Here is a 14,389-nt window from a genome sequence, read left to right on the forward strand (position 1 = left end):
ATTGCGGTACAAATGCAGGAGGTGTCTCGGGTAGTGGACTCTAGTTAATATTATGTTCTCTCTGCAATTAGACTGCCCCTCATTCATCCCTATCTGATGCTATCTCTGAAAACAGTTCCTGCGAGCGCAGTCAGTGCACCCCATAACGCTATATATATAAACCTGCATTCATTCGGAGAGAAAGACCTATTCCACATGCTATTTAGGGTTTGACAATAATTACACTAATATCGCTATTTCACAATGAACTATAATGAATTACGGGAGTCATACAGAACACGCGCCAGTGTCTTTATTTCCGCGTTGGAACGAATGCATGTACTGAGGAGCGCTTGTGCGTAGTAACGATATTCTACCACTGGGCGTCAGCTAAGTGTGCTCAGAGCTGTGCGTACACATAAGCACGAAGTCAAGTTCAAGTTGAAATTGATGAATCCCACTCTTTGCTTAGAAATGGTCGTACGCACAGGTTAAGCACATATCTGTGCGTAACACACGTTGATGAATGAGGGCCCAGGACTTTAGAACACAGTCTATTTGCTATAAAGGCAATGTTAGCAAGTTAACTAAGAATACAGACCCTCATCTGCACCGTTTATTTTTCAGAGTTAATTATATAAATGGTAAATGGCTGCATTTATATAGCAGCTTTTATCCAAAGTGCTTTACAATTTTGTTCCTCACATTTTACCCATTCACTCACACTATATGGACCCATTTAACACTACATTATATTTATCTATTATTAAAGAGATTTGCACTACATTCATACCTCATTTGAATTTGCACCTTACCTTAAGTTTTGTACCTCATTTCTGCATTGTACCTCACGTTACTAATTTTTACTCTGTATTGTATATTGTATATTCCTCTTTACTTATTTATAGGGATGTCCCGATCCGATCACGTGAACCGCGCCGATCACATGCTTTTCAGAGGATCGGGATCGGATTTGTTTTTAATAAAAATCTGCAGTAAAAAAAATAAAAAATAATTTTATTCAACAAACATGACCATGTTCACGTCTTAAACTCATACGGAGGCCTTAGTTTTGGTTTTAAATTACATATAATATATCATTAATGTATTTATTGTCACACAGAGCAGAATAATTGTCCACAACAAACACATTCGCTTTAATTTACACCGTTGCAACAAACACATTCCCTTTAATTTAGACCGGCTACACGCTCACATAACAACAACAGTACAACACTTCGTTCCCGAAACACTGTTATCCACTCACTTGAGCAGCTAGAGGTTTGGAAGTTGGAACTAAGCATTTTAAAATAGAAAGTCAAGCCAGTCCAACAGCAATTGCAATGTTTGCAAGGACGACATTCCGTGTGGAGGAACAACTCATGAAGCAGCAGGCTGGAGCCTGGAGGCGGACTTTTCAGACTAACTTTTCACCTGGATAACGTCATTTATTTGCTGTGACTTAAAGGATTATCGTCGGCGTTTCAGACCGTAAGTCGAACACTGAATGTATACTAATGTGCAAACATATATTGAAACTTTTAATATTTCTCATGAAGCACATTTCTCACGGTGAATGTAACGAGCCGCCGCGCTCGCGCCCCTCCAGGGACTATAGCCAACAGAGGGACTTGTCTTGCTCCGCCAGTTTCTGACAAATGCGTCAAAATTGATTACTAATGTGAAAGATCGGATCGGGAACGATCGGAATCGGTAGATATTTAAAATCACATGATCGGAATCGGATCGGGAGCAAAAAAAGGCGATCGGGACATCCCTACTTATTTACTATATGAAGCACACTCAGGGGCTCATACAGAAACAAGCATTTCATCGTAAAATATCTGTATTTTATTGTGACAAATAATAAAGAAACTTGAAACTTATTTACACTGTTTATTTTGTCTCATATTACTATATTAAGAGTTAATTATATTGTTTATACCTTTTATTTTTCTCATATTTTTATATTCAGTTAATTATATTGTATAACGTTTATTTGTTCTCATATCTTTATATTCAGTTAAATATATTGTTTACAATGTAAATTTTCTCGTATTTTTATATTCAGAAGTAATTTTATTGCCTATATTTATGTCTTTCTACCATTACCCTGCCCATACCTGTACTGTACCTCCCCCCCCCCATGCTGCTTTGAATTCCCCCAAGGGGTTCAATAAAGGAATATATTATCTTATTCTTCTTCTTGTCACCAACTGTCGAGTACCGAGCAGCTCCACGGGAGAGAGATGTTTTGTTTTTGCTTTCAGTTTAGCTGGTCGTCCGCACTAATACACATTGGCAGTATTAGGGGGAGGGAAACTGATGGGTGGGGATCGGGCGTTGTGGACAGCGACTCCTACAGGTCGGTTGGTGTGCCTGCGCAGTAGAATCAGGAAGCGACGGGGGCGGGGCCCCTCCAAAGCCCAGACCCCTGACGCTGAAAGATCGAGCCGCGCAGGTGGAAAGATGCGACTGCTGTTACCTCGAGTATCGGAGGGGACTCGTGCCACGTATGACTTAGTCCACATTGCAGCCGGCTTGTGGGAGGCATGAAACAGCGTTCAAAGACAGGGGAGGGTTGAATTGGACGATACGAAAATTGGGATGGGAGAAAAATTGAAAATGGGAGAAAAGGTGGATCAAAAAAAAGAGGCGCCGTGGAACCTTGAACCACCGCTACTAGGGGTGTAACGATTCAACCTCACAACGATTAGATTCGATTACGATTCTTCAGGCAACGATTCAATGCATCATGAAATCTCTTCATTTGACCACGATTTCGATTAATTTTCTATCAGTTAATTCCCCAAAAATAATTTATACACAAATGTGGCTGGGGGAACTGATTCACTCAGCATGAATGGACTATAGGTCAATAAAAACAATACACCAAAAAAGAAAAACATAAAATTCATTTTTTTTGTTGATTAGAATAGATTCTAGCATTTTCAAATCGATGCAGTTGAATCATCACATTAGGATCGATGCATCGTTACACCTCTAACCACTACGCTAAAAATCAAAAGCACCCGTGCAGTGCATGTGAGCAGGAAGAGCCACTCACCATTGTTGATATCTGAAGCAGACTTCCTCGCAGCCATTTAGACTCTGAAAACACACACACAGAGGCCAACAGTGAGCGAGGGAAACATTTGACATGCAAATGTACCATTACATGCAAAACAGTAAGATCCTATCCTTCAAATAGCAAGCTATTTAATAAACCCTATGTCCCGTTGAAGTAGCAGATAAGCCTGTGCTAAGAACTAGGGATGGGTACCTTTCACATTTGAACCGATACCGGTACTACTAAGAACTAGGGATGCACGATAATTATCGGGCCGATATCAGCAATTATGACGTCATCCCGATAAACCCGATAACGTTATTGATAGCTCCAATAACATAATATATTTTTTGGTAAAAAAAATGCGTGTGGGTGAATTGGGATGAAGGGCGTTTGTTTTGACTGTAGGCTCCTCCCGTTTTGCCAGTACTGTGGTACGACTGCTAGCGTGTGGTTTAGGAAGAGGGCGTTTTACACAAATCCAGCGCTCCCTTTCTTGGCTGTGACGTAGCCATGTAAGTTTAAGAAGCAGCGTTGATGTAAACAAAGATGGCGTAAAGACACTATGGTAGTAAGTCATACTGGCCACTCAGTAAGAGTATGTAAGATACATGTACAGATATAGTATCTACAGATATGTAAAAAGGATTATAGGTAGGTATGTACAGACACAGATGTGGATAGATATATATAGGCCTATGGTAAGAATAAATACATTATACGGTATTACAGCATTATTGTATGCTATCATGCAGTTGTATGGTTATATGCAGGTGTATAAGTACCGGTAGGTATAAGAAGGATAATTGCAGGTATAATCAGACATATGGATATATATATGAAGGAGAGGGAGAAAAAGCTAGAATTAAAGAATTAAGCAAATGTGGCTCCGAGATCCACCCAATGATGCAAGAGACTGAAAGTAGCCCAGGCTGGATCGCTCTGCCCACATAACAAGAGACTGAAAGCAGCCCAGGCTGGAGCTCTCTGCCCACAGAGCAAGAGACTGAAAGCAGCCCAGGAAGGAGCTCTCTGCCCACAGAGCAAGAGACTGAAAGCAGCCCAGGCTGGAGCTCTCTGCCCACAGAGCAAGAGACTGAAAGCAGCCCAGGCTGGAGCTCTCTGCCCACAGAGCAAGAGACTGAAAGCAGCCAAGGCTGGAGCTCTCTGCCCACAGAGCAAGAGACTGAAAGCAGCCCAGGCTGGAGCTCTCTGCCCACAGAGCAAGAGTTTTGCATTTTGACGTTTCAGTTTTGTCCGACATGGCAGGCTCTGACACTGTCCTTCTGAGCTCCAAAATTGGTCCAAGGAGAAGTCCTGTCTGCGCACTGTGCGCAGCCAGTCGAGTCATGAAAGCCCTCTTTATCTGGACACTGCACTGAAAACAGCCACGACACTGCATCACAAAGTCACGTCAGTTCCAAATTGCTCTCCGTTTGGTTCTCACTGTACCCCCGATTTGCATCTGAAGTCGGGTAATCTGGTTATTTTTGGTCTACTACAGGCAGGCTACATAAACAACAGAGCTGCAGGCTACATAAACCACAGAGCTGCAGGCTACATCAACCACAGAGCTGCAGGCTACATCAAGCACAGCTGCAGGCTACACCAACCACAGAGCTGCAGGCTACATCAAGCACAGAGCTGCAGACTACACATTCCAAGAAAGTTCCCAACAGCGGCACAGTGAAACTATTAGAGCTAGAGATTTTTTTTACAAGCTTTTTATAACATTCTTAGCTTAGCGGCTCAAAATACACCAACTCAAGAGACGGTAACAAACTGAACAAGCTGCCTGGTGAGGAAGGGAGCATGTCTATGTTCCCCGGGTCCTATGTTCCCCGCTTGATTGATTGATTGAAAATTTTAGACCACCAGCCCTGATTCCAAACTCTAACCTTAACCAACTTCGAAAGAGGGCCTAAGCTTTACCAGTTCGAAACAAGGCAGACATTAATAATTAATAAAATAATAAAAAATTATAAAAATGTCAATCAATTAATCAATCAATCGGGGAACATTGGACCCGGGGAACATAGGACCCAAGGAACATAGGGATGATCCCGTGAGGAAGACTAGCTCCATCCACAGTGAGTCAAAATGAACAAGCTGGTGAGGCAGACTAGCTCCATAGAGTCCAAATTAACAAGCTGGTGAGGAAGAATAGCTCCATAGTGAGTCAAACTGAACAACAAGCTGAGGTACAGTAGCCAGCCCTGAGTTCCAAGAATTGCTAGAATGCTAGCTAGCCTAGTAGCCTGAACACCAGAGGTTAGAGCCATATGAAATCCGCGTTCACGGAATCGCGGAATTAACCAATAAAAATGGAATCAACTGCAAAACGTGGAATATTGCAGAATTTGGCCTAATCTGGACTGAAATTTCGTTTTTGGGTGGAACGTTTGGTGCACACGCGACCGGGGAGGCGGGGACTCTACAGCGTGTTACACACAACACAGCCGCGGTGCTCAAGCGTCTGGCTGCTTCAGTGTTAACATCGTCAAGAAGCTAAACAATTCCACAATAAGCCCTCAATTCAGAGCAGAACAGTATCCTAATGACTTTTATGCCTCCGGTGATAAGGTGTTTTGCTAATTCTGTCAACGTTCCGTGGACTGGACCCGCAAAAACACTTGCGACACTATTGTGATTAAATAGCTATAACGTTAGGACGTTTAGCGTCTAGCTAAATCTAGTGCACCCATCCATTTGTTTAATGCAAACGATTGTCATTATACACTGCCCTTTATAAACTAAATACACTTAAATAGCTATGTAACGTTATAGGACTATCTATGGAAATGATAGCTTCTAGAAGTTCTAGCTAAATCTGGTGCACCCATATTTGTTTAATGCAAACGATTGTCATTATACACTGCCCTTTATAATCTAAATAAACTTAAATAGCTATGAAACGTTACAGTACATAGGACTATAGATGGAAATGATAGCTTCTTGCTAAATCTAGTGCACCCATCCATTTGTTTAATGCAAACGATTGCCATTATACACCGTCCTTTATAAACGAAATAAACTAAACTAAAGGTGCCTAAATTATGCATTACTAAATTTCATCACAATATAATAGATATAGCTAGGTTACTGACATTGTCATTGTGATAATGTCAGTAGTAGCTAGCTGTATCTATTGTTTACACTTGAAATGTATTTTTATTTTGTCACAATATTAATTGAAAAATATTGTGTAAAATTGAACTGTATTTCTGAGTTGCAGCACTTAAAAACATTAAATGGACTGTTATATCTTATTCAATTGTGGACATTTATTCATTCCCACTTATTAGACACTATTTCTGATGGTAAAATGAGCATAAAAGGCAAAATACAGAATTCTGAAATATTAAAAACGGAAAAAATGGAATTTGGGAAAAAATAAAATGGAATTTGGAAAATAATAAAACGGATTTCATATGGCTCTACAGGTGGGCACTGGGCAGTCATGTGTTTTCAATCGACCAGTGGATCTCAAGGGGCCTCTGAGTCCATCGCTGAACAAGCTGGAAAACATAGTCATGGAATCTTGAATCTCAGCGAATCCTTGTCCTTTGAGGCTCTTTTTGGCCCACCTTTTTTCGCTGGCTTTCACTAGATTTGCTTGCTCAACATTGTGTCAGGAACAGCCCTGAGAGGCAGGTATCAGTGACCGGCATCAGCGGCAGGTGAGGTGACGGACGTCCTGTACGATAAGCAAAACGGTGTTTCCTTTATGAGTCAACAACACAGAGTGTGGTTTGTTCTGTATTACTTGAGTGAGAGTAACAGTATTAGGCTGCTTACAGGTGAGGTGTCTTGATAACATGCCATGGGAAAAGAAACGACAGAGCGCAGGCGCTCACTATCTCTCTCCCTCCCCGTCTCTGAAGCACTGCTGCTGCCTTATGCAGGAATCGTATCTAATCATGGTTTAGTCATTGTTACTAGAGAGCAAAGGGCTGCAAAAGAGAGGCATCTCTCACTTCCCCTGTGTGTGTGTGCGTGCACGCATCTCGTTGGCTGTTGCGCAATTGCATGCGGCAGCATTTAAAAATAGTCTTTTAAAGCCAGAAGGAATATCTGTGACTTGACAGTATGACACATAGTTTAGGCATGAAAGTTGAATTGCAAAGTGTGTCGTATTTTTTTTTATGTCTCATGGAGGAGTCTGTGACAACAAAACACACAACACCATTCTGGAGAATCTGAGGCGTCATCTGGATCCGACAGGGCTCTACGCTAACCTTTTCCCCAAGGAGCACATGTGCTCCTAAATGAAAAAATGTCATTCATTACGGCATCATTGGCAGATTACGCATGGCAGAGAATGACGTGGAAACTCGTCCTTGGCGAATAAAGGGTTAAATGCTGAGAATTTGTATGGTGTCCTTAATCTTGAATTTTAAGGAATTCTATGAATTATTATAATAATTAGGCAGGCTATGATGAGACTTAAAAGTGAGGCTCACTCCGTCTGCTGGGCTGGTGGTGGTAGATCTGTCCGGCCTTGGAAAAAGCCCCCTTGCTGTGTGTACATTATGCAGTAAACTAGCTCTCTTGGGTCCGTAACAGACAGAAATATCAAAGAAGCCTCCTGGAAAAGATTTCTTAAAAAAATGTCGACTTTGTATGTTGGGAGTAGGCCTGCCGCGATAAGCAATAAATCGATTAATTGCCGCGATAATTAAAATGAATGCAATGATTTTGACGGGCGCTATTAATTGCTATTTGCGCGTTTGTTTTAATGAGGCGGAACCAGTGCCCCTTGCAGTCTCTCTCCGTGTGGGTTGGCCGCTGGCGTTACTACAGAGCACAGCACGGGAGCTCCGTGGGGCAGTAGCAACGCCACATATAGCTTAATACATTTCTCAATAGTGTTGCTCCTTTTAACCAAGTAGCGTTATTTGTAGTGTAACGTTAGAATAACACAGAATAACGTTAATACAATTACATGCATCATTGTTTACAATGAACGGGTGGGGCTAGTCAAAGCACTGGAGACGGGGACAAGTTAAACATGAATTAATTTATTATAACGGGTCGTTTTCGAGTCGTGCTGCAGTGCCTACGCACCACAGCTATTCTATTATATACTGCTTTGACGCTTCCTCCTCATCGTTGATTGCCTGTAGTAGCTGCATCTAACGTTAGTAGCTAACGTTAAAACTAAAAAACACAACCGGACGAGACAAGTTGTCGGCTAGGATAATCACAACAATACTTCCGGTCCGGTCGGTGGGCTTCAAAATAAAAGTCTTAAACCGGAAAAGACGGAGCGGTGGGCTTCAAAATAAAAGTTTTGGGAAATAAATTTCTCAAAAAAAATCTCTAACCGGTCGCAATAATATCGCTTATCGCGATATTTTCGGGGGCAATTAATCGCCCAGCAAAATGTGTTATCGTGGCAGGCCTAGTTGGGAGTCTTGCCTCTCATCACGCAATCAATTCTTAGACATGTCATCACATAGAGGAAAAACATTTTCTCTGTACTTGCCACAAGCGAGTCTCTCACATGCACACACACACACACAGTGACCATTCATCTCCATGCGCAGAGCTTGTAAAGTGAAGGGGAGCTGTTGACATCACCAAGAGACAAATCCTGGAGCTACTCGATGCAGCCAATAGCGTCCCAGGACACTTTATCCATGGTGATTTGATTTCACTGTGATATTTGGGGGGGGGGGGGGGGGGGGCTGTAAGCTTTAAATAAAACTAATTTAAATTGTGGATGCAATTTCTCTGCAAAAAATCCCATGAGCCCCCAAAAGAATCTGTCACCAAGGGCCCTACAGACCAGCCTCGAGCATTTACCCCCCCTTGATGTGGTTTGTTTGAGTTGGTGTGAACTCCGGAATCGAACTGAAGTACACATCAAAGTCAAACATCTGCAAACTGGTCCACCTGTCTGAGGTGGTCTCACCCTGGTCCGTCCCCCTGTCTGAGGTGGTCAGACAGGTCCGTCCCCCTGTCTGAGGTGGTCTCACCCTGGGGCCTGGTCCCACTGTCTGAGGTGGTCTCACCCTGGTCCCCCCTGTCTGAGGTAGTCTCACCCTGGTCCCCCCTGTCTGAGGTGGTCTCACCCTGGTCTGAGGTAGTCTCACCCTGGTCCACCTGTCTGAGGTGATCTCACCCTGGTCCCCCCGTCTGAGGTGGTCTCACCCTGGTCCCCCCGTCTGAGGTGGTCTCACCCTGGTCCCCCTGTCTGAGGTGGTGTCACCCAGGTCTCCCAGTCTGAGGTGATCTCACCCTGGTCCCCCTGTCTGAGGTAGTCTCACCCTGGTCCCCCCTGTCTGAGGTAGTCTCACCCTGGTCCCCCTGTCTGAGGTAGTCTCACCCTGGTCCCCCTGTCTGAGGTGATCTCACCCTGGTCCCCCTGTCTGAGGTAGTCTCACCCTGGTCCCCCCTGTCTGAGGTAGTTTCAATTTCAACCCACTTCCAAGTAAACCCTAGAGTAGTTTGTTTGAGGTGTGAAGCAATCCGATCAAAATCGGGGACAGATCCAAAAGATCTGGCCGTTTTTGTTGCTGTTGACATTGTTACCATATTTTCTTTTTACTATACATTTCTAAATAAACAACCACTGATGTACTTCAAGTAGTTTGAAATGCTGTATTGTTGTAAATGGTTGGTAATAATTTATACCACAAATGAATTGCCCAACACGAATTGATTAGTGTGGACTTAAAAAAAAAAAAAAGGCCAGGGCTCACATCAGCGTTTTGATCAATGCTTTAGCAAGAGAGCCAGCCCTTTAGTTTTGGTGATGATAAGGCAGATAATCGCGTCAGGCAGCAGGGTGCTGCCAGCAACCGGTCAAACTAAAAACAAAGCGTTGTTATCTATCCAACTAACGTTACATCCGTGAATGAGTTTGATGGTTTCTGTAGTTTTCGACTAAGTTACACCCAAATCCGGTGTTAAGTTAGCTTGCAACTAGCTAGCTAATGTGTTTCACATTAGTTGACGTCTTATATAAGACGATCCTCCTCAGTACATCTTGTACAGCCAGCTAGCTCACTCACGTTAATAGCGTAGCAAGTCAAGTGTTGATTCACGGTCCAGGATGACTCACGGGAGTAGCTTTAACTAGCGTAGCTAACGCTAACGTCGGTAACGGTAACGTTAGCCAAGTAACGACGTACACTAAGCTAACGTCAAGCTAGTAACCCGGTGAGTTTGCTACATCAAATTTGACGAACCAGCAGCAATAGTCAACTACTCAGCTTCTATATTGGGCTATCGTTACATGCTAAGCGTTTAGCTGTCAACGTTATTATCACACACACAACGTTATAAGAAAGAAGCTAACCTGAATGCTAACTAGTTTAGCTCGCAGGTTAGCCTGTGTTGTGGTTCTGCCACCGCCCCTGAGATAAACTGAGCCAACATATTCACTCTTCTTAGCCCTCGTATCAGTGTCCTTACCAGTATCTGCCCTGTCTTCTCCAAAATCCTGTATGTGTCTCGTCGAGAGGACTCCTTCCTTCAAACTGATATATCTAAAAAGCGTTTTATTATTGAAACCTCTTTCCTGCTTCATCGTGGGACGCCATCTTGATTTGTCAACCAGCCTCCCTTCCTCGGGTTCCTGTCTGACGTCACCTGCTCGCTTGAATGACGACAGAAGATCCAACAAATAAATAAAAACGCAGCTCCCAACGGCGTGTTGCTTTTTAACAGCGGAGGAGTGCAAGAATGTGACAATGTGACCATGTGACCGCGGCAGCGCGGAAATAGGCTGTCTATTGCCATTCTCTAAGACAAACGCTAACCTTAACCAGCTCCTTAACAGCGCCTAAACTTAACCTTTCTAACCAACTCCGAAACAATGCCTAACCTTAACCTTAACCATGCCTAACCTTACATCCATCTCGAAAGTCATGGAAAAAATAGTATACGAACAGATCGAAAAGTACCTCGCGGAAAAAAATCTAATCTACGAATTCCAATCTGGCTTCAGAACATCCCACTCCACTGACACATGCCTTCTCTACTTGAACGACCACATCAAACAAGAGGTGGACGCGGGCAAATACTGCGGCATGGTCATGCTGGACCTACAAAAGGCCTTCGACACTGTCAATCACACCATTCTGATTGACAAGCTAAAAGCAATTGGTTTTGATAGTTTATCAGTGAGCTGGATACAATCCTACCTGGAGGGGAGGGAACAGATGGTGGAAGTAAACGGTACACTATCCCCCCCCCTCACAGTGAGCTGTGGTGTTCCACAAGGAAGCATACTAGGACCGCTACTATTCCTAATTTATGCAAATGACATGTCGTCAGCTTGTGACTGCAACTTGTTCCTGTTTGCGGACGACTCAGCCCTGCTGGTCTCTGACAAGAACAAGTTACAGGTTGAAAAAGCCCTCAGCTCGGAACTAGGCAAAATCTGCATATGGCTCGCCGACAACAAACTATCATTACACATGGGCAAAACAGAGTCCATTCTCTTCGGTTCAAATAACAAACTCAGCAAGACCGACGGCTTCTCGGTTACAGTGGGTGACAATATTATCACAAGGAAAGATGAAATTACCTACCTGGGTTCCATCCTAGAGGCTAATCTTTCCTGTGACAAAATGGCATCCAATGTAATAAAAAAAGTCAACCAACGAACGCGATTCTTGTACCGGATCTCCTCTCTGGTAAACAAGAATACCCTGAAGACTCTAGCAGGAGCACTCATTCAAGGGTACTACGACTATGCTTGCACCTCATGGTACCAAAGCACCTCAAAGGCACTAAAAAACAAATTACAAACATCTCAAAACAAGCTAGTCAGACTACTACTTGACCTGACTCCTAGAACCCACCTCACCCCTGCCCACTTTGACAACCTAGGATGGCTTAGAGTAGACGACAGAGTACAGCAACTTGCAATGGGCCTGGTCTACAAGATACACTACGTGACCAAGGTACCCATGTACATGTCAAAATACTTCCCAAAGGTCAGTGAATACCACGATCACAACACCAGAGGGAGCTCCACAAATCATGTAAAACCCAGATTCGGATCAAACAAGGGACTAAACACGTTTCGCAATTATGCCACATCAATGTGGAACGCCCTGCCTAAAGCTGTAAAGGAATGTGAATCACTACCCACCTTCAAAAACACTCTCAAAAAACACCTACGTGAGACTGCAATTCGAAACTGGCCCCTACAAATGTCCTAACCTAGTTGTACAGTAAATGACCAAGTAAGGCTTTGTCAATATTCAAATGTACAGTGTAAAATGTGTGTGTGTCCCCTTCCCAACCCCCCCCCCCCCCCCCCCCACCTCCAATGTACAGCCCTCACCCAACCCACCCAACCCCACCCCACCCAACCAACCTCCTCCAATGTACAGTTTCTATGCCAAATGTATATACACTCCTTTTCTGGACACTTTTGTATCACAAACAGTACTGTATTTGCAAATCTGATATGTCATAAATGTATAGATGTAGCAGTACTGTCTATCTGTATGTCATGTATGTCATATATGTTATGATGAATTGAAAATGGGGGACCCTGATGTAAACAAGTCGAAAGTCTTTCTCTGGTCTGCATCCCCTTAACAATTGTATGTATTGAGCTGTACTGTACTGTACCCATTCTGCAATCTGTTAATAAACTTTTCAATCAATCAATCAATCAATCATAGAAAGAATATTGCCATTCTCTAAGACAAACTCTAACCTTAACCAGCTCCTTAACAGCGCCTAAACTTAACCTTTCTAACCTTAACCAACTCCGAAACAATGCCTAACCTTAACCTTAACCTTAACCATGCCTAACCTTAACCGGCGAAAGAATACACGTTAAAAAAAAAAAAAGATGGGATTCGAACTTGAAACCAACCGCCGCGCTGACAGGTGAGCTAAGCTTCGAATGAGAATCATGGCGGTTTACGGCTAAATAATGCCGCAAGCTCTGCCGCTCCGCTCCGCTCTGCGGTTGCCGCGCCTGCCGCGGGGCGTGTCGCAGCCAATCAGGGAAAACGCGGAAGCATTCGGCGCACTCCTCCGCTGTTAATAAGCAATAGGCCTCCCAACGAGCAGCCTACCAGACACTGATCCAGACCACTTGACAGTCTGTAGGGTTAGAACCCACAACACTCCCTAACGAGCAGCCTACCAGACACTGATCCAGACCACTTGACCGTCTGTAGGGTTAGAACCCACAACACTCCCTAACGAGCAGCCTACCAGACACTGATCCAGACCACTTGACAGTCTGTAGGGTTAGAACCCACAACACTCCAGAGTCCCTAACGAGCAGCCTACCAGACACTGATCCAGACCACTTGACAGTCTGTAGGGTTAGAACTAGGGATGCTCGATATTGGCTTTTTTTTACCGATACCGATATACCGATATTGTCCAACTCTTATTTCCGATATCAACCGATACCGATATATGCAGGGTTTCCCCCCCAAAAAATGGAATAATTTCAGGTAATTAACATTACATATCTCTTGTTGTGGAATTAACACAACATTATGCATACTTTTGACAATAAATAAAATCAGAATTTGCTCTTACTTACTTGCCTGGGTAAATAAAGGTTATAGAAATGTAAAAAAATTAGTTGAAAAAAAGTTTTTTTTTTTTTTTGCGGTCAGGCCACTGAACTTAGAAGCAGGCCAGGACAGTGTTTCTAGTTGCAGCAGCGCAATAGTTAGATAACCGAGGTGGGGATTGGGGCGGATTTAGGATTGTAGGAGATCCTGGGCTTAGCCCAGATGCGTGTTGCTTTATGACAGGTCATGAGTGCAAGAATGTGACAATTTGACCATGTGACCGCGGCAACGCGGGAGAGCGGCAGTGCGGAAATAGGCTGTGCAAGGGGTGGATTTTTTTGAATTTAATGAACCTGTACGTGCAATTTCCTGCAATATAGAGCCTTCAATCTTGACCAATAAAGCTGCTCTTTTAACTATAAAACTCAGTTTATATTGCAGTATAATAGCCAATTACTATAATAATAATATATTAATTTATATATATACTGTATATTGATTTTACGCTCATTTATTTTTATTAAATCAATCTCCTTTCAAATAGGCCAAGTTTTTAATAAGAAAGAGAAAAAAGATATATTTCCATTACCTGTAACTCTTGTCTCTTTCTCTCCTTCTCTGCCTCCTCCCTGAGTCTGCAATGCACAGTCATGACATCGATCTCCAAAAAAAAAGGAAAAATAAAATAAAAAAGGGAAAAAAAATGTTTAGGCCCCTCGTCACTAGAGGCCCACGGGCCGCGGCCGTTGTTAATCCGGCCCTGCTCGTCTGCCATATAGATAGCGAACGTTTTTTGCAAACAAAGTCATGTCATCCAGCTGACACCACATAT

The 14,389-nt window shown here is 43.2% G+C and overlaps 1 protein-coding gene across 3 annotated transcripts in view; it reads right to left on the bottom strand.

Annotated features, from left to right (window-relative positions):
- Positions 1-10,622, bottom strand: part of ubap1 (ubiquitin associated protein 1) — a 32,552-nt gene extending 21,930 nt beyond the window's left edge. For all 3 annotated transcript variants that reach the window (XM_084316578.1, XM_084316580.1, XM_084316579.1), the window contains exons 1-2: positions 10,472-10,622; positions 3,047-3,090 (exon numbers count right to left, since the gene is read on the bottom strand). In XM_084316578.1, coding sequence (XP_084172704.1) covers positions 3,047-3,083 — 37 coding nt within the window. In that variant the 5' untranslated portion in view covers positions 3,084-3,090; positions 10,472-10,622. The remainder of the gene's footprint in view (positions 1-3,046; positions 3,091-10,471) is intronic.
- Between the last annotated feature and the right edge of the window lie 3,767 nt (positions 10,623-14,389).

Source organism: Notolepis coatsorum (assembly GCF_963971535.1).
Source record: "Notolepis coatsorum genome assembly, chromosome: 6".
NCBI lineage: Eukaryota > Metazoa > Chordata > Actinopteri > Aulopiformes > Paralepididae > Notolepis > Notolepis coatsorum.